This window comes from Saimiri boliviensis, chromosome 4 (assembly GCF_048565385.1).
Source record: "Saimiri boliviensis isolate mSaiBol1 chromosome 4, mSaiBol1.pri, whole genome shotgun sequence".
Taxonomy (NCBI): Eukaryota; Metazoa; Chordata; class Mammalia; order Primates; family Cebidae; genus Saimiri; species Saimiri boliviensis.
Window position 1 is genome coordinate 495,102 of NC_133452.1, and position 21,036 is coordinate 516,137.

At 38.5% G+C, this 21,036-nt stretch overlaps 1 protein-coding gene across 1 annotated transcript; it reads left to right on the forward strand.

Moving 5' to 3' along the window:
- Positions 1-419: 419 nt before the first annotated feature.
- Positions 420-18,924, forward strand: PSMB1 (proteasome 20S subunit beta 1). Its single transcript, XM_003943433.3, has 6 exons — positions 420-614; positions 4,650-4,757; positions 7,870-7,951; positions 10,307-10,436; positions 16,433-16,539; positions 18,639-18,924. The coding sequence occupies exons 1-6, from the start codon at positions 502-504 to the stop codon at positions 18,822-18,824; spliced, it is 726 nt and encodes a 241-aa protein (XP_003943482.1). The 5' UTR covers positions 420-501; the 3' UTR covers positions 18,825-18,924.
- The last annotated feature ends 2,112 nt before the right edge of the window (positions 18,925-21,036 follow it).

Here is a 21,036-nt window from a genome sequence, read left to right on the forward strand (position 1 = left end):
TAGTGGGACTTCAGCACGCCTTGATTTTACCTTCTGTAGTTCGTTTTGGCGGAATCTTATATTATACCGCTTGTTTCCTTTGTACTTTCACAACCTCAGGGAGGTTGTGAGCTCTTTAAGGATAGGAAATGTTACATACATTTTGTATTAGCCAGGATAATTTACGCTGTTACCATTATTCCAGTTGCCGTTGCTCCATAGTTTTGGCAAATTTTTGTATGGTCAGACTTTTAAAATTTTGTCCATCTGGGTGAATTCCAATGTTTTCTTCGGAGGAAAAGCAAAAAACAAAAACCTTAATATCTTTTTGGTAATGGGCGGGACCCAACTAGAAAAGGGACTAGTGGCGGGGCGGCCCTCCAGGAGCAACGACTAGTGCGAGATAGAGAGGCCGGGAGCGAGCCTCAGGAGAAGCCGGAAGTGGCGTAACGTCCGGTCAGGGCCGCCATCTCGCCGTGAGACAGCAGGAGCGCGGGCCGCAGTTGCGGACGCTTCAGTGCGATGTTGTCCTCCACGGCCATGTATTCGGGTCCCGCCGGAGACCTGGGGATGGAGCCGCACAGAGCTGCGGGCCCTCTGCAGCTACGATTTTCGCCCTACGCTTTCAACGGAGGGTAAAAACCCTTGAGAGCCGCCGCTTTCCCTTTCGCCCTCCCGCCATCTGCTGAAGCCTGTTTGGGGATCGCTGCCGCGAAGGCGCTGCCCGGATCCCCTGTAGGCCTCAGAGCCCTGGTCTGAGTGGGTCCGCGCAAGGCCGGTCTTCCTGCCGTCCTCTCTTGCGCTGTTTCCCCCCTTTAAGGCTCGCTTTGCTCGAGTTGACTTGGTGGTTGCGATGCAGCCTTGGTTTTCAGGGTTTCCCATTACAGCCTGGTTATTTGGGTCTTTGTGTAGACCGCCACTCCATGCTCCCTGCTGCTATCAGACAGTAAAGTAGAAATTGAAACAGCTTCTGCCCATATGGAAGACCTTTAAAACTAAGCTTTTCGTAGAGTCTGAACACGTTTCTTAAGCCAGCAGGCGAGGATAGAGGTTTAGCGTCTGAGACTTAAAAGTTAGGATTGTTTGGTGTGTGTTGTTAGATACATAGTGTGTCGGTAGCCGAACGTCTAATTGTAGCCGCCTGACTTCCGTTATTTCTAATTCTGCAGTTAGGTCATTGTCTTTTATTTCAAATAGAAGGTGGGATTGGTTGAGCAAACAATTCGTAGATAAGTGCTTTTTTTTTTTTTTTAAACGTTTGGCTTAAGTTCAGGGAAAAAAAAAAATAGAAGATGGACCTTGTAATATGTGTGTTCTTGCATGTTCAAGTTTTGGTTTTTATTTTATTTACCAGCTTTATCCTGAGTAATAAAATTTTCCGTGGTGGTACACCAGAGATTTATGGTTATAGAAAGATGCTCTTGACAGGGAAGAGCTGTAAATTTAAGCAGTGGTTATAGTTATCAATCAAGCTTAGTATATTAAAATATAAATACTCAATTTCGAACCCATGGTTCTTTAAGAAAATGAAAAGTATTGGCTGGGCACCATGGCTCGCACCTGTAATCCCAGCACTTTGGGAAACCAAGACAGGAGGATCCTCTCTTGAGGCCAGGAGTTGAAGACCAGCCCCATCTCTACAAAAAAAAAAGCCTTAAAAAAAATTTAAAAAGCAAAAATATTAATTGCTTTCTCATAAATTTCAAATATTAATGCACATTTTTGGAGTGTGATAGATAACGAAAGACTAATTTTAGCCTTGGTTCTGCCACTAAAGGACAGTGTGGTCTTTGGGTACTTCTGAACTTCTTGAACCTAAATTTCCTTATCTTCCTTAGCAGCTTCATAGTTTTTGGTGAGAAACATGAGAGATGTATTTTGTAAATTGTAAACCATCATCTTATTTAATCCTCTAACACTTGCTGTGATGACTCATTAAGTTGTATATTGTAGGGAGGGTTATTGGACCCATTTTGTAAGACTATTTTCCATAAATAAGTATTTTCAGTGTTCAGTATGCCCTACTCATTACTCACTTTTTAATCCCTTGTAATTCCGTTTAAGCCATTACTTCCCTAAAAGTTACTTAGAACTTTCTGATTACTTTTCCTTAGCCTTTGTTCTTTTTCTTTGGTGTTTATTGCAGCTGGCTCTCAGGCAGTCTTTGCTTCCACAAAATGAGGCCTAGTTCTTTTTTCCTACTCTGTCTTTAAATGTAGTTAAACAAGTCATTAGCCGCTTTGTCACTCAGCACTCTTAATGTCTCCTTCCTGGGAGGATTAATCCCAAATCTGATTTTCTAGTTCTGCCTCTCATGAGTCCCTTGATTCTGGCTTCTTCAGTAAAACATTTCTTTTTATTTATTTATTTATTTTTATGAAGACAGGGTCTTACCATGGTTGGCCAGGCTGGTCTTGAACTTCTGACCTCAGGTGATCCGCCCACCTCGGCCTCCCAAAGTGCTGAGATTACAGGCGTGAGCCACCACCTCCGGCCAGTAAAACGTTTCTAACGGGTTTTTCTCCTCTCATGGTAAATCAAGACAGGTAACAAAACAAAAAGCTAATTATTCCTCTCAATTTTCTCTTCTCCTTTATTTTTATTTTTATTATTATTATTATTATTATTATTTTTTTTTTTTGAAATGGAGTCTCACTCCGTAGCCCAGCCTTGAGTGCAGTGGCACAGTCTCGGCTCACTGCAACCTCCGCCTCCCAAATGCAGGAGAGTCTTCTGCCTCAGCCTCCTGAGTAGCTGGGATTACAGGCACCCGCCACCATGCCTGGCTAATTTTTTCTATTTTTAGTAGAGATGGGGTTTCGCCATGTTGGCCAGGCTGGTCTCAAACTCCTGAATTCAGGCAAATTCAAATTTAGGCAATTCGCTTGCCTCAGCCTCCCAAAGTGCTGGGATTACAGGCATGAGCCACTGTGCCCAGCCTCCTCTCTACCATTAAAATACTTCTTATAATTATGCCATCATTCTGCTCATATAAGTTCTGAATCTTGGATGTCATAATTGATTTTCCCAGTTCCTAACACATTTAAGTAGATATAAAAACTTGTCTATTTTGTGTATTTGTGATGAATTTGGATTTACCTGTTCGTTCCTGTTCACCTGCTACCTTACCATTGTGTTCGTAGTATTAGAACAATATTTCCATCCCATTTCATAATTATGTTATTGTCAGAGTAGTCTTTCTAAAACCCTACTTTGTAAATGGGACTTTTCTCTCTCTTTTTTTAAAGACCAGGTCTCACTCTAATACCCAGGTACAGTCATAGCTCACTGCAGCCTTGAACACCTGGGCTCAAGCTGTCCTCCCTCCTCAGCCTCCTGAGTAGTTACAGCTACAGATCATTCTTGCTCAGAAAACCTTCATGATTCCTTGCTAAAATTTCAAAATCTTTAGCTTGGCATTTGGGATTTTCTACAGTAGGAACCCTGTGCATCACATAAACGTTGTTACTACATGTGCTTATGCAAAAAGGGCCACCTAAATGAGTTGCTCGAATGTATGTACTATTTGAATTATTACCTGTTTGCTTTTACTTGCTGTTTATTTTACCTGGAATGCCGTCATTTTCTATGTGAGAGCTTTAACACAAATCCTACCTCAGTAAAAATAGTGGCTAAAGTTTTTTGAGTCCTTATGTCTGTGAAGCACCATGCCTTAATTTCCACTACAGCATTGAAACAGTGGTTATAGTTACCAATCAAGCTTTGTACATTAAGATATACACACCCAAGTATACACACCTTGTGACACAGGTACTGTTACCATCAACTTGAATTTGGAGAATTTGCCCAAGATGACATACCTAGTATATAGCAAGATGGGTCTCTGTGTCATGTAGTTCCAGAGCCCAGGTGCTTAATCATATTCTAGTGCCACAGCAGTCATAGCTAACACTTACTAGAGGACCAGTTACATGTCAGGCACTACAATAAGGGCTTTACATATTTGATTCTTTGAGCACCCTAATGAGGTAGCAACTGATATGATCTCTGTTGTATGTATGGTGAAATTGAGGCTTTGAGAAGTAACTTACCCACAGCCTCCTATCTACTAAATGGGAAAGCCAGAATTAGAACCCAGGCAGTCTGCTTTTGAAATTCATACCGTAAGTCTCTTTGATAAACTATCAAATTGTACAGCCACAGAAGGAAAATATTACTGTTTGCCCATTTATTTGTCATTATATAAGGATTTAGGTATAAAGAAATAGGCATTATAAAAGGACTTGGATATAAAGAAATGAAAAAAAAAAAAAATCCCGTATTCTCCAAACTCACAGAGCTTGCGTTGTAGTACTGCTGTTTGTACCTGATCCTCAAGGGAGCAAATGTAGCATTTAGTTGTTCTGTATTAGTAGTACTTTGCCCGAGTAAGTATTTACTGTGTTGGTGATGATCATTCATTGGCTTTTCTGTTACTTCCTGCCAACAAGACTTTGCCCTGATTTAGGCTTGTTAATAATTTTTTTTTCCAGACAACTTGTAGCCAGGGGTTCATTCTCTTCCCCCTCATCTTTCGTCTTCCCATTTGAATCCTGTTTTTGTTCACATCTGGAGTATTTTACCCCATTATATGCTGTGGAGCATTCTTTTATTTGTAGAAATAGAATTGTCACTCTGGAGAATTAATTTTTTTTGTCTTTTTTCTTCAGTACTGTACTGGCAATTGCTGGAGAAGACTTTTCAATTGTTGCTTCGGATACTCGATTGAGTGAAGGGTTTTCAATTCATACCCGGGATAGCCCCAAATGTTACAAATTGTAAGTAAATATTTCTAAAAATACTTCACAATGCCTTTGTAATGATTTAATGCTTTGAGAGTTTCTACTTCTACATGATTGATTTCATGAGTTTTTAGGCTGCTCGGGAGCAATTTTATTAAAAAGCCATTTTCTAAGTTAATGTTTCCTAATGATTCAATGTGCAGTCTAAACATTTAACATATTCAGGGTACCAACTGCCCTTTCTGTAACCTAAATGTGTTCGCCCCAGCATTTTACTGTGAAAAATTTCATATATACAACAAAAGTAAGAGAGTTTCATAATGGAAACCCATATGCCATCACCTAGGTCTTACAAAGTGTAATTACTTTGTATCACTTTTTCCATATACATTTGTCTTAGTCCATTTTATGCTGCCATAACAGAAGGCCATAGAATAGGTAACCTATAATGAACAGAATTTTATTTGTTTACAGTTCTGGAGGCTGGGAAGTCCAAGATTGAGGGGCTGGTATCTGGTGAGGGCTTCTGCTGTGTCTTAACATGGTGCAAGGGCAGAGAGAGAAAGGAGAGAGTAAATGAGTGCAAGCCCACTCTTAATGATAATGTCCATTCCTGAGGGCTGAGCCCTCAGGACCTGAACACCTGTTCCCAACTCCCAGTACCTTCACAATGGCAATTAAATTTCAACATGAGTTTTGAAGGGGACATTCAAACCATAGCACCATTAATCCATGAAATGGTGGTGGTGTTTTTTTTTTTTAATCTGCCTTCCCACACTTCTTTAAACCTGAAACATTCATCTTAGATATATCCTAAGCAATTATATCCACAGCTCAGTTTTAATAGACTAGCTGTATTTTTCCTCAAACATGAAAATAAAGCCAAAACTTAAAAAAAAGAGCCTGCACAAATTACCTAAATACCTATTGCAGATTAGCAGTGATTTTTACCAGTTTTGGAAATGCTTATAAATGGTCATGAATTCCTGGGTTAAACTTCAATTGTAATAGGAATGGGACTTAGAGGGTTAGGTCCTCTGGACAGGCCCTCCTTGTATTGCAGGGAGTAGGTAAAGAAGGAAGGATCTGTTTTCTTTCCTGGTCCCAGGAATGGCCCACAGCTTAACCCAGAAAAGCGATGAAGTTTGTCTTCGTCTTCCCAGTTCTCTTTCTGTCCGTGTCCATCTTTTGATACCCGCTTTCTGCTTTCTGTTTATAATGCTCTGGTGTTACCTTTTTCTCCTCAAAGATGACACTTGTACAACTTGAAAGTAGTAAATATAAGGAATAAGATTTTAAGACATAATTTTATGGATCTCACTCTTGTACTAGCTTTTACTCATCTTCGTAATGCTTTAGTTATGTTTGTTGCTGAAGTGAGCCCCACCTGTTTTTTTTTTTTTTTTTTTTTTTTTAATGAAACAAGTCAGGTATAGAGATAGAGAACAGGAACAATGCAGCATTAACCAATGCCTGTATATATCCCTCATCCCATGTCCTGTGGGGCTGACCTATAACCAAGCTTGCCTCTTCCAAACCTGTTTGAGACTCCATTCTTTGCATGAAAACTCCCATTTCTTTGATGCACCTGGATATTTGAGAAAAGGATGTTGAAATTCTAAGATTTTTCCCTGTTGGTATTTTCAACCAGTCTTGTTAGTAAAGGCAGTAAAGTCTTCTAGAGAATTGGAGGTCTTCACATCAGTGCAGTGAGGTTGGTGGTAGGGATAGATCAAGTGATGCTAGTGATGACTCCAGAGGTGTCAGCTGCTCTCCTAGTAGGACGTGTATGGTTTGTGTGAGTCATTCATAAGTTTCCAAAAGGAATTATTTTCCAAAAGGATTATAAGTTTCCAAAAGGAATTAGCGGTTTTCATGGATTATTGAAGCAAGATTTGGTGGCCTCTGCCAAACCAAATAGGTTTCTTTGTAGATTCAGATCAAGATCTGGGAATTAATTTTTGAAATACAGGGTTGAATTTGTATGTCTGTACCAAACTTTAATCCGTTCCATACAGATTGACATTTAGGTTTTGTTTCGTTTGGGGGCGCTTTTAAAAAGTATACTCTCTGGTGAATCTAGACATCCCTTTGCATATTTGTGTAAGGATATTGACAAGCTAGATTTCTAGCAATAGAATTAGTGAAAGTGGTTTGTATTTAAATTTTTAATATACTACCAAGTTGCTCATCTAACAAGTTAATCAGTTTATACTGTTTCCACAACCTCACCAGCATTTAGTTAGGCATTTTTAGCTGGTATAATTGGTTGAAATAGTCTCTTTTTTAGATTTGGATTTCTGAGCAACATAGAGGCTCTTATGTTTATGGTGACTTAATGTCTCTTCTTTCTGTGACTTGTCTGTTCGTAGAATGTTCATAGAATCCATCTTTCCATTATGTTGTTACTGCTTTTCTTACTTATAAGAACTCTTTGTAGAATCAAAATTAAACTTTGGTAGTAGATGCTACCAGTATGTTTTGTTAGGGTTTTAAAAAGCTATTCATAAATTTCTCTGTAGAAGTTTTAACTTTTTATAGAGTCAAATTTATGAAATCTTTCTGTATAGCCCTTGGATTGTGTCATGTTTAAAACTACCTTCCCCAGGCTGGACATGGTGGCTCACGCTTCTAATCTCAAAGTGCTAGAGAGACCAGCCTGGCCAGCATGGTGAAACCTCATCTCTACTAAAAATACAAAAATTATCTGGGCTTGGTGGCAGACACCTGTAATCCCAGATACTTGGGAGGCTGAGGCAGGAGAATTGCTTGAACCCGGGAGGTGGAGGTTACAGTGAGCCAAGATTGTGCCATTGCACTCCAACCTGGGCAACAAGAGCAAAACCGTCTCAAAAATAAATCAATCAACTTACCTACCTTCCCCAGCCCAAGATAGTAAAAAAAAAAATCACCCATGATTTATTTAGTCCATTCATAGTTGAATTTTTAAACTCTTTGATCCACCTATCTGGAATAAGGAGTGAGACGTAGGAGTACAGACATCTGCCCCCCACCACCGAAGGGTGGCTGGTTGTCCCATTACCATTTAGAGAATAGTGGGAATAGGAGTTTTAAATGTAAAATTTCCCAAGATATGTTTTACTCTACTATCTAACCAGCTCAGTTTTCTGAAATGTGCTTTTTACAGAACAGACAAAACAGTCATTGGATGCAGCGGTTTTCATGGAGACTGTCTTACCCTGACAAAGATTATTGAAGCAAGACTAAAGGTAGATGCTTTTATACATTTCTACACTATTTTTAAATTAATAGCAATTCATTACATTCATTTAAACCTACAGCATAACTGTTGGTCAGAATAGCTGGAGAGTCACTAGGTTAGTACATTAATTATAAATGTATCCTAGAAATGAAATTTATTATTATTTATTTTTGAGACAGAGTTTTGCTCTTCTTGCCCAGGCTGGAGTGTAATGGCATGATCTCAGCTCACCGCAACATCTGACTCCCAGGTTCAAGTGATTCTCCTGCCTCAGCCTTCTGAGTAGCTGGGGTTACAGGCGCCTGCCACCACGCCCAGCTAATTTTTGAATTTTAGTAGAGATGGGGTTTTGGCCAGGCTGGTCTCAAACTCCTGACCTCGTGATCCACCCACCTCGGCCTCCGTAAGTGCTGGGATTACAGGTGTGAGCCAGTGCGCCCAGCCTATAAATGAAATTATATTATTAATGCAGGGTCATTCAAGTAGCATAATGTGAAACAACAGGACATTCTATTTGTTAAAGTCTTGTATCATATGAAGGGTTCGCTACCCTTTTAGAAGTAGCCTAGGGGGAGTTCTTGTGAAGATACTCTGCCCTCAAAAACAAAACAAATCAATTTCTGTGGCAGGAAAGAGCCCAGGAAAGATTTTACACGGGAGCTTGGTTTGCGGCACCATCAGCTGACAAGCTTTCCCTCTTTACAGTGTTGTGTTCTTAGTTGGCAGGATGCATGAGTATAAATACAAAAGAGTGAATAAGCCAGGAGCTTGGATGAGAAGCACAACATACACCATTAACTTCTATCACCTGACAGGCTTCAGTTGATAGCCAGCTGCCGGAAGTCATGAGAGATCACATTCTGTTTTGCCCATGTGAATAACACTTGAGATTATTTACACGTGTGAGTGGTCACTGGAGTATGTAGTGTCATTTTTTACTGGCATATGCTTTTTGAACATGTAGAAAGGATTTCACTCAATATTTGTCAACTGTTAATACTTTTTTCAAAACTTATATTGAAAGCTATAATGACTTACATTTATTGACAATTTGTGTAATTCCTAATGCTTATTGTATAAATGGGATTTAGAAGACAAAAGTAAACATGGCATTGTTAGTAAAACAAGAAACAGTGGAGTCAACATAATACACACCCGTTCCTGAAGTTTGTCTGTCATACTTTATGAAATGATGAAGTAAATAATTGTTGGTGCTCGGTTTTGAATTGAAATGGAACGAATAATTTTTTATAGTTTTTGTCTTGGAAAGACTATGTAAAATGACTTATCCGTTACTTGTAGTGTAGTTGATCTCTAATCATTTTTTACTGTTTTGACTGTCATTGTTTGATTTTACAGTGCTAGTTAGACATCTATTTATTTATTTAGAGACAGTGTATCGCTTTGTTGCCCAGGCTGGAGTATAGTGGTGCAATCGTAGTTCACTGTAGACTTCATCTCCTGGGCTCAGACGTTCTCCTGCCTCAGTTGAGATTACAGGTGTGAGCCACTATGCCTGGCTTTAGGTTTCTCTTTAGAGATGTTTGCTATATCGGTAACAAAAATTAGCGATCTTAAATTCATTTTATGTTTATAATTTTTGTGAAGTTTCTCTATCGGTGGATAATGTAGGGTTCCCAAGGGTATGGTACAGCTAGGATTTTGCAGTCACTGTATTGTCATGCTAAGACCCTGTTTTGGACGCTTGTTTTCTCTACTGTAGATCTTTTAGGATCACAACCACTGCTGTTTATTAAAATTACGCAGAATAAGGGTGTTCCCTTATGTCTTCTGTTGTCACAGAGATCTGCTCCACAAAGAGAGGGATTTACATCTTTGTTTGATTAGGAATTGGCATAATTTTTTCTGTAAAGGACCAGATAGGAAATATTTTCAGCTTTATGTGCTATTTGAGCTCTGTCACAGCTATTTGTTTCTGCTTTTGTAGTGAAAAGGCAGCCACAGACAATAGTTACAGAAATAGAGGATAGGCTGGATTTGGCCCCTGGGCTGTAGTTTGCTGACCCCAGTCTAGATGCAGAGTGAGGGAGAGAGATAGATTCGAACCCATCTTCCTTAAGCCACTTCATGTGCCCTTTCATGCACATTAGCTCTTGGATTGGCAGTACCTGACATAAGGGTGGTATAGAAAATAGTCTTTAAACCAGAGAGCTGAGGGCAAACTTGGTATTCCTTCCCTTAACATTCTATCTTATTAATACTCTGTTGGTTGAGCATGAAAGAAATTGTCATACTTTCCCCTTTCACTGTGGTGTGCATTTATTCACTTTATATTGTTGCTTGTTCTAGTCTATAGTAGCCTCTGCCTCTACATGCCTGTTCCTTTTATCAATAATTGCAGATGTATAAGCATTCCAATAATAAGGCCATGACTACGGGGGCAATTGCTGCAATGCTGTCTACGATCCTGTATTCAAGGCGCTTCTTTCCATACTATGTTTACAACATTATTGGTGGACTTGATGAAGAAGGTAAAATTCCTGTTTTCTGGAAAACGGCGGGGAAGAGGAATTATTATTTCCTAGATGTATATGTTTCCAGCTAGAGTTGAAAATACCATCTAACACCATTCTCATTTTATTTCTGATATTGAAAGTGACGAAATTGAAGCTGAAAGGGAAATGTATGATATCCAAAGACACGTTAAAGCTCTAATAGTGAATGTTAAGCAGCCAGTTATTTTACTGGTTTCTCAGGATCTTGCATACAATAATAATAAATAATTAGGCATTTTTGTCTTATACAAAGAAATTTGACCTAGAAAGTTTGACCTAAACAGAATTCTGAATATTAAAACTTTTTCTTAACAGACATACTTCCAAAAGTTCTTGAAAAGTCTTAGAAGTCATTTGGGGTAATTAATAATTTGAATCTACTCCAGTTTTTTCAGAACTTTTTGAAATACCTCTTTGATTTTCTGTCAAGAGTCAGACCAGGGGTGTCTGAGAGTATTAGTCTTGTTACTTACTATTCCATCTGTTTTTTGATCCAAAGCTGTGTTACCCCACATGTCTGCCCTGTGGGCATTGATGTTTTCCACCAGTTCTCATTTGGATTGGCTTCTGGTTGCTTCTAAAAAACCAAGTACAATCTCCCAGGACAGATCTGTGTAACCATTTAGAATAGTCCATTGAGATAAGAAGTGACAGAAATCTCTAGATGAGGACATTATTGGAGTAAACCCATCTTTGATGTTCCTTCTGGCTGAACCAATGGCTAGAGTTGCCCTAAAAGTGGTGGCAAAGGAATTCCTGTAAGGGACTGCCCTGAACCTAGTTGGGATTCCAGAACACTGAATCTCAGGGTGATCAGTTGAAAGCATTTAGTGCTGCAGCAGTCCTCTCAACAGACACCAGGAAAAGTTGTGTCCACAGTGAGGGAGTCTAGTTAGGGAGTTTATCTGAGTGTTTAAGGAATTAGGTTAAAGGCTGGGGATAGTTTCTATGTGTTTAGCAACAGGGGTAATTTCTCAGTGTTTTCAAACAGTAGCTTAAACAATATTATCAGTGCCTGGGAATGTTCAAGGCAGGCCTTAGCTTGGGTCTGAGCCTCCAGGGGAATACGTGCAGCTGGCCACATCACAGAGCAGTCAAAGCACTCTCTCTTTCTCAGTTGGACACAGAAGGAAAAGGGGACTGAGGACCCTACATCTCAAGTGTTGACTCCTGTCGCTTTCTGTTCCATGAGCATTTTCTTTGCATGCACTCTCTCTCAGACTCTTAGTATCTGCCCCCATACACATCCTTGGGAAACATACTCATCATTTTACCTACCCTGGTTTAGGTGTAGACAAATTAGGTTGACAAAATTTCTTTTTAAGACTTTCAACTTTACTTGAAAACTAAGAGAAAAAGTATAGAAATAGTAAAAATGGAAATGAATTACCCTTAACCTGGGTAATTAGATTCTAGCTACAGATTAGTTTGCCTAACCTAGCATGCTGGATGCTTCTGGTGTCTTTTTTGACTTAACGTTATGCTTGACTTGAATGTCAGATTAATAGATTCAGATTTTAGCAACATTAAAAATTGTTGCCATTGAATTTCCACAGGCCAGACAGCATCCTTGAGTTTTTCTGAGAGTTAGTCTAATCTGGGAAAGTTCATATTTACTAAGCAGCAGACCTAAGACTTAGGTTTGGCTTTGTTTCACTTCAGAGCTCTGTTCTTTGATTTCCATGTAACAGTGTTCCTAGTTTTGGTGACAACCTCAGGTGTCTCTAGAACTGTCTGTTTAAGCTTGTCTGTCGGGTTGGCTTTATGTGTTCTTTAAACTGATTTTTATTTTATAGAGGAATTTGTGTGAATAATAAAGCAGTCCTCTACCTTCTTTTTCCATTGCCCTCCTGAGACAATTTTTAGCTCTCTTACCTGTATTTTCTGGCACGCACTTCCATTGTCCAAAACTATACTGCACTCTTTTGAGATATCTTTTGGTGGTTTTGTTCTGGTAGATGATGGTTCTTAGCTGTTTTGTGAACTCTTCCTCATTAGTATCCTCCCATAACAACACATCAAACTTTTGATAACATAGACCTTTAATGTTTATATTACGACCAGATAGAGAATCATCTTTGTTGCACCAAGTAGTATGTGTTGATATTTTCTTTCTTGTATAACTCGTTTTTATTTTTTTCTCAAATTAACTCTCTCTGTAATTGGCTCAGATTTCTTTAAACTTTTTGTCAGTTCTTTGTACACTCTGAATACAGTTCGTCTGATGGTCAGACCTCACATAATAGGTGGATCTCTTTTCCCTTTGCTTCAGGATGGACTAGTTGTGCTAAGACAGATGCACACTGCCATCCTGAGATTGCACCACATCCTATGCTGTCTTCTTTCTTATTTCCTTATTTTAGAAGAGATTTCTGAAAATTGAAAATGGGACCTTCTTGAGACTTTGCTTTTAGGATCTTTTCTTTACCCTGATGTTCTGAAATTGTATAGTGATGTTCCTTGCCTAGAGTTTCTTATTTATTTTGTCCTTTCTCCACCTTCTTTTCCTCTCTTCCTTCCCTACCCCTCGCCACCTTTTCCACAACCACCTAGATTATGGCCCGGTGCTTTATTTTTTACTCCATATGTTCTCCATCTCTTTGTCTTTTTTGCTCTACTGTATTAAGAGTTCCTTAATTTTAGCTTTTCATTCTTTACTGATTGCTTTTATTTCTGGTGACATTAATTTCTAAGAGCTTTTTCTTATTTTCTGGCTTTTTTTTTTTAATCCTGTTTTTGTTAGATGTTGTGTACTTTCTTTGAAGTTTTCTATATTTCATTAGAGTGCTTTTTTTTTTCCATGTTGTGTGTTCATTTTTAGCTTCTGTCTTCTCTGTTAGAGGCTTCCTTCAAATTTCTGATTTTTTTTCTTTTTTTTTTTTTTTGCTGTCCATTCACATTGAAAAGTGTTATACCAAAATTTGATTATAAAAGTCCTTGTTGACATGGCTTGTCAACTGACAGCCATTAACTAGGTGTTTAAGCAGCATTTCCTTCAGATGAAGAATTTCTTTAATTCCTTTTTTTTTTTTTTAGTTGAGTTGGGGTTTCACCATACTAGCCGGGATGGTTTCCATCTCCTGACCTCATGATTTGTCCGCCTCAGCCTCCCAAGTGCTGGAATTATAGGCATGAGCTACCATGCTGGCCAGGAATTTATTTAATCTTTTTTCCTGGAATGAGGTGGGACTATAGGAAGAAAAGCTTGGTTGGCAGCTTTAGGCCTTGGAGGAAGAAGGGGACTGAAAGTCTGTGTTTTGTTTACGTCAGCTTTCCATTTCATGTGTTTTGCTCCTACCTTTTGCTATTCTTGAGCTTGGTCCTCTAAGTCCAGAGCCTCTCCCTAATGTCTCAGGAGACTTCATTTACTGTCTTCGGTGTTGGTGGATGTGGCGACCTGGAGAGCAGTGCTCCATATTGAAACTTTCAGGACAGCAAGGTCCACAGCTGTTTGGTTTGATGTCAGCCACTGTCCACACTAACCTCTCTGTCTTTAATCTCTTTAATCTCTTAATTGCTGTCATGCCTTTAAATTTTTTTTTTTCCAAATTAAAAATGGCTTTAGTTTTTCTTCAATGAAAACAATCAGTACATGTTTATACATTACACTCATGCAGTTTTATATAAGTAGGACTTTGGTATCGGTTTTTCTGTGACTATACATTATGTATTATTGAGATATAAGCTAAGCTATATGCATAATGATTTTGTATTTTTTTTTCCTTCTGTTTTTGCTGCTATAACACAATGATTTTTTAATTGCTGACTTACACAGTATGGCTGTACTGCCATTTACCTAATCAGTCCTCTAAAGGGCATTTGGTTTCCTGTTTTCTTAATATAAACAATATGATGAACATCTTTGTAAATATACTTTTGCATACTTCTCCGATTATGCTTGGCTTGTTGGAATAAACTTCTGGTAGTAGAAGTATTGGGCCAGATATATATATATATATATATATATTTTTGTTGTTGTTGTTGTTGTTGTTGTTGTTGTTGACAACACCCTTTCTAAAGGACACACCAGTACCCTGAGTATCCGATTTTATGTAACCTTCCCAGTATTAGAATTAACACATTTTGAAACGTATCTTTGCCCAATCTATTATTTTAATTTATATTATTTTGGGGAATGTTTTCATATATATATTGACTTTTTAAATCTCCTCATATATTAACTTTTGCCCATTTCCTTCTTTGCAGGTTAGTTTTCTTACTGATTTTCAAGAACTACGTTCAACTGTGTCAACCCTCTGTAATATTATAGATACCCCCAAGAGTGTGATTTTTCTCTTATGGGTGATGTCTTTCACTACACAGAAATTTCTGTGTTTCATACAGTCTAATCTGTCGATAATTTCTTTATGACATTCAGTTTCCTGCCTTGTTAGAAAAACCTCTCTCATCCAAAGCTTACCTATATTTATTTTTTAAAAATGTCTGATTTTATTTTTTACATTGAAATTATTGTGCTTTTTGGATTTTACTTTGACCAGGAAAAGCACTTTGTAATCAAGATTGATGCCATTCTGCATTGATTTATTTTTATTTTTTTATTTTGTGTATGTGTGTGTTTTATATTGATTTTACCAGTGTCTCTCTTGCTTTTTCTAGAGAGTCTTTAAAGCCATGTTCTTGGATATATCCCACCCTTTCTTTTGTTTGTTTTTTTTAAATTTGTTATGTGTAGTATTCTGAGATTGGTTCCATCCTTGAGTAAAGCTTTTGGGCCTCAGTTTACTTGTGGCCTGTCAGCCTCATGAGAGATACAACCTTTTTTTTTTTTTTTTTTGGCCTGTACACATTACATCTCTTTTTGTATATTGAGGTTAGTGGGTTGCCTGCTGTGATCTCATGTCTTCCTCAGCTCCCCTCCAGCAAAAACACCACAGTTTCTTAGGTGACCTCAGATGGTGCCTCCACCACCAGAGAATTCAGTTTATGCATTTCTATAGTAGAAAACATACAACACTAATGGTGGTTGTACATGGTTAGTAAGACGATTGTCCCCATATCACATCTCCCTTGGTAACTAAGTTCTGGTATATGATGTGTTTTCCAAATCAGTTATATTTTTAAAAAATCATTATTTTGTAAATTATTTGTGATTTTTTTTAAGCCTAGGTCACAGTGGTTTTTAACAGGCCTTTTAAAAAAATTACAGCATTACCTGTGTTCTTTGTAGTAAACTCAAGTAATACAGGAGCATATGATGTCATTCCCTTTTCTTGCCTCTAATTCAGTACTCATAGATAACCATCCACAGTTTATTTATCTTTCCATACTTTGTGCTTGTACAAATAAATAGTTTTCTTACTCTTTTAAACAAAAATAGTATTATATTATACATGTTACAGAATTTTCTTCTTTTTGCTTTGTCTTGTGGACGTATACTTAAGTTGTGCTTTCCTTCAGGTTCTCTTCATTAGCTTAGAAGAGCTGAGGTATAAAGACTTTCTTATAAACTACTGTTTGAGTTTGCTGATGTGCCCTGCATAAACCTTAACCTTCTCTCTCTCTGTTCTCCCTGCTCTTTTGTGGGTCCTTACCTACTTTGATTGTTTTCTATATTCTCATGGCTTCCAACTCTTTTATGTCTGTAGTGGTTCCAGTCCATGTTTCCAGAGATCATAAAAATGCCTCTCCCCCTCATACTCACCCTTCTTCTATTACCCAGTATTATATTTTAACTTCCAAGCATACAGTTGAACCTTGAACAACACAGCTACACAGGGATTGGGGCTGTCTGCTGGGTGGCACCTGTGCAACGGTGACTGTTCTGTCTTTCACCGTGCAACAGTGTGTGATACAGCTGTCACAGTGTAAAAGTGACTGTGTTCCAACCCTTCCCTGAAGTTTTAGCCAAGATGATAGTCCATTTTTTGTCATGTTTTGACCTGATTTATTTTTGCAGTGATTTGGGATTGTGATTGGATGCCATCCTTATGGATACTGTTTTCTTCTTTAAGGAAAGGGGGCTGTATACAGCTTTGACCCAGTAGGGTCTTACCAGAGAGACTCCTTCAAGGCTGGAGGCTCAGCAAGTGCCATGCTACAGCCCCTGCTTGACAACCAGGTAATACTATGTCCAGGTAATGATACCGTCCAAGTTGTCATGGTGTTCAGCTGAAGTGCTTTCCTCCAAGTTCTCTTCATTAGCTTAGGAGAGCTGAGATACAAAGACTTTCTTATAAGTTACTCTTTGAGTTTGGCTAATGTGCCCTACACAAACCTTATCATCTCTCTCTGTGTTCTCCCTACTCTTTAATGGATCGTAACCTACTCCATGGCTTTGTTTTCCTGTATTCTCATGGCTTCCAACTCCTTTATGTCTGCAGTGGTTCCACCCATGTTTTTAATTTTCTTGCCACCTTTACCTGAAGATCATAAAAATGCCTTTCTCCCTCTCACCCTTTTTGTGTTACCTAGTACTGTATTTTAGCACCCAACCATATAATTGACCCTTGAACAACACAGGAGTTGGGGCACAGTTTCCTGAGCATTGGAAAATCCACGTACAATTTTCGACTCCCGGAAAACTTTACTAATAAGCCTACTCTTGACCAGAAGCCTTGCCAATAATGTAAACTGTTGATTGTCACATATTTTATATATGTATTATGTGCTGTATTCTTATGATAAACTACAGAAAATAGAATATTTAAAAAATAGGAAGAGAAAATACATTTACAGTACTGTACTATATTTATTAATACTGCAAGTTACATTATCTGTTTATAAGGAGAATGATCTGTCTGGAGTGGTGGGCAACCACAGCTTCAGACCTCAATCTACAGTACATTCAAGCAATTCAACTTTTTTTTGTAATCTCATGACCTTCTCTGCTTCTCAGGGAGCAATTCCAACATCACTAGTAGTGCTTTGTTTGGGTCACTTGTTATTTAAGGTTTATAATACTGCACTAAACACAGTGAAAAACAAAGGAGAACCTTGAGAGATCACTTTAATTTGTTATGATCAATTCATGTGTATTTTATGGTAGTAAATGATAAAATAGTATTTACATACAGTTGTGACATACCATTTTCTTAGTTTTTAAAAATATTTTTAGGCTATGTGGCTCATCTGAGTTTTTTCAAATTGTTGCAAGTCTCCAAAAAATTTCCAGTATGTTTATTGAAAAAATTTATGTATAAATGGACCTTAGCAATTGAAAACTGTTGTTCAAAGGTCAACAATGGTGTTTTTTTTCTTTTTTTTTTTTTTTCTTTTTTTGAGTCAGAGTCTCGCCCTGTCACTCATGCTGGAGTACAATGGTGCAATCTCAGCTCACTGCAACGTCTGCCTCCTAGATTGAAGCAATTCTCCTGCCTTGGCCTCCCGAGTAGCTGGGATTATAGGTGCCAGCCACCACGCCCAGCTAATTTTGCATTTTTAGTAGAGATGGGGTTTCACCGTATTGGCCAGGCTGGTCTCGAACTACTGACCTGGTGATCTGTCCACCTGAGCCTTCCAAAGTGCTCGGATTACAGGCATGAGCCACCACGCCCAGCTGGTCACCTGTATTTCTAATTTGTCCCTCCTTTTATTTACTGCTAGCCAAATTCAGATCTGCATTATCAGATTATTGGATTTATTTCCTAACATCCTTTCTGCCTACAAGCTTACTTCCCTAATTCATCCTGCTCAGTTTTCTGAAATACGTTATATAGAGCTACTCTTCTGCTTATTGCTTATTGACCTGTCACCCACGCTCTACCCAGACCCTAACTCTGCTTTTCTCAGAAAAGATGTCTTCTTCCTGAATCCATCCCACATCTTCAGTCTGGAATGTTCTGTGCTCCTCAGTGTAGCCTTCAGCACTCACCTACTCAAAAGTCCTGTCTGCTGAAGGTTGAAGCCTTTCTTCTTCTAGGAGACTTAATAGACAGCTATTGGGGCTCTTCTGGCTCTTACTTTCTTTTAGTTATAATAATTCCCTCATAACTTGCCTCCATATATCTACCTCTCTAGGTCATGTGCTTCTCAAGAGTGGGAGCTTTCCCAGTGAATATGGGTGTAGTTCATCCAGGTCTGGAAGGGTTTGTATTCAGTCTGAGGGACATTTTAATTTTGTGTAGTGTTTTCATCACAAAAATCCTCATATACATGAGGGTATTGTAGGAAACTTGTTATTGTCACATGACATCTCACCAAAGTGTCCTGTCCCACCAGGTTGGTTTTAAGAACATGCAGAATGTGGAGCATGTCCCACTGTCTTTGGACAGAGCCATGCGGCTGGTGAAAGATGTCTTCATTTCTGCGGCTGAGAGAGACGTGTACACTGGGGATGCACTCCGAATCTGCATAGTGACCAAAGAGGGCATCAGGGAGGAGACTGTTCCCTTAAGGAAGGACTGATCTGTGTACTGTTACCACTAATCAGTCCAGACCTGGTTGATTTTGTACTTTGGAACTGTACTTTGGATGGTTTTGTTTATTAAAAGAGAAACCTGTAGTATTCATTTTGCTATAGCCTGTTTTCTCTAAGCAAGACAGATAAATGAAGTAGAATTTCTTTTCATTTTCTTCATTTTTGCCACCCTTTACTATTTTTCAGAGTTTTTTGTTGTTGTTGTTTTGTATTTTAAGTATGAAAAACAGATCATACTAGTTTTTCCTTACACTAATGAGCTAGGAATTTATCTGTAAAAGTTGACCTTTTGGGCAAACTAATGAAGAGGGCTCTGATATTTATTCCACCAGCTTGCCTGAAGGGACTTGGGTTTTATTAAGACGCTAATAGATATAAACGAAGTATCTTTAAGTTAATTTTTCACTTCTGGGACTGTTAAGCAGTCTGGAATAGCCATTTTGGAGAAAATCTTCAACCAAAATAAAATTATGAAAACAAATAACCCTTTACACAAGCTTTAGCCAGAAATCCGGGATAGTTTTCACAAGTACTTTAGTAATGTTATAATTAAGACCTAAGTTTTGATGAGCCAAAATTTTTGTTTTAGATCTATTAAATAAATTTTAACTCCATTATAATATTTGAATAATTTTCTTCTAACTGAACAAGTCAAATTATACCTAACATTGTAGTTATTGTTTGCTTTGTATCAGAACAACCAGTGGTATAAAGGCAATTTTAGTAAGTTGATGGTTAATCTTAGATACCACTTTTGTTTATTTTCCCTTTTATGAATAATTCAAATTATCAAAAGCTAGTAGGTGCACATTGTAAACATTTATTGCACAAACATCAGTACTGTCACTTGCTATCACATGCATTGGGGACACAGTGGTAAAACCTGGTTCATATTTCTCTTACAGTGTCTGTATTAGGGTTCTCCAAAGATTCAGAACCAATAGGATATGTGTGTAGAGAGAGATGAGAAAGGGTTTATTAAAGAAATTAGCTCACTCGATTATTGAGACTGAGAAGTCCTATGCCCGGCTGTCTGCAAGCTGGAGAACCAGAGAAAAAGGCAGCATGGCTCAGTTCAAGTCTGAAGGCCTCACAACCAGGGAAGCTGGTAGTACAACTGTCAAAGTCCTGAAAATCAGTTGGGTGTGAGGTGTTGCTGATCAAGTCCCAGAATCCAAAAACTGGAGAACCTGGAGTTGTGTTGCCCAAGGGCAGAAGAAGGAATCGTCTTGAGGAGAGAGAGAGAGAGAGACGGTGAATTACTTGCCTTTGCCTTTTGGTTCTATCTGGGCTCCATTCAGTTGGATGGTGCCAGCTCACACAGGCCAATCTGCCCTCAGTCCACGAACTCCTAGGCCAGTCTCCTCTGGAAACACCCTCACAGACAAACCCAGAAGTAACACTTTACCTGCTATCTTGATACCCCTTAATCCAGTCAGTTGACACCTAAAATTATCTCAATGTCCCAAGTATAAACTAGACTATCCCATTTGAAATCTATGTTTTTTCATCTTTGTGTATACTAGGTATATTCTTTTTCTAAAGGATTTCCCATTTTGGAATTTTCTATATTACCTAAAATTGTTTGTGGGATTTTCTTTAAAGCTCTCACCTCCCAAAGTTTATAGGGAAGTTCTACAAACTGAGTAATGATTGATGACACATAATTAGTGTTTCATAATGTTTTTTTACACCCTTCGGCTAACATTTTAGCATGGCCTCAATTTTGGAGTCTGCCACCAACTCTCAAATATGCTTGGCATATTGATTTGGCTACTAATTGGGTAGCTTTTATAGTTCATTCAGGCACATTCCTTGTGTGAAAAGGCAGCCTTTGATAAAGATTGGAAGTAGAATTCATTCTTAGAGTTAGCCTTTAAGATTCCGGTGAGAAGCTGCTGCTATGTAGAGACTTTTTCTTCATTCCTGTGTGAGAGGGGATTGAAAGTATCTGATAATATTACAAATGATTGAGGGAAAACTGCTTTCTTTTTGGAGAGGTTAGCCATGACTCCATTTATACACACTGAATGCATGTTTGGATTTGTCTTAATTATCTGACAGATGGCATAAATACTTGCCAGCAGTCTGTTCAGTGGGGCTGTGCTGACCTGGGAGGTTGGAAACAAGTCGAGCCTATGATTGCCAGGTACCACTCTTGTGCCTCCATATTTCCCATGCAGCCATAGTTCCTGTTGT

Coding starts and splice junctions, on each gene's coding strand:
- PSMB1 (XM_003943433.3), top strand. CDS start 502: ATGTTGTCCTCCACGGCCATGTATTCGGGTCCCGCCGGAGACCTGGGG. Junction 615..4,649: donor CCCTACGCTTTCAACGGAGG/GTAAAAACCCTT, acceptor TTTTTTCTTCAG/TACTGTACTGGCAATTGCTG. Junction 7,952..10,306: donor TTATTGAAGCAAGACTAAAG/GTAGATGCTTTT, acceptor CAATAATTGCAG/ATGTATAAGCATTCCAATAA.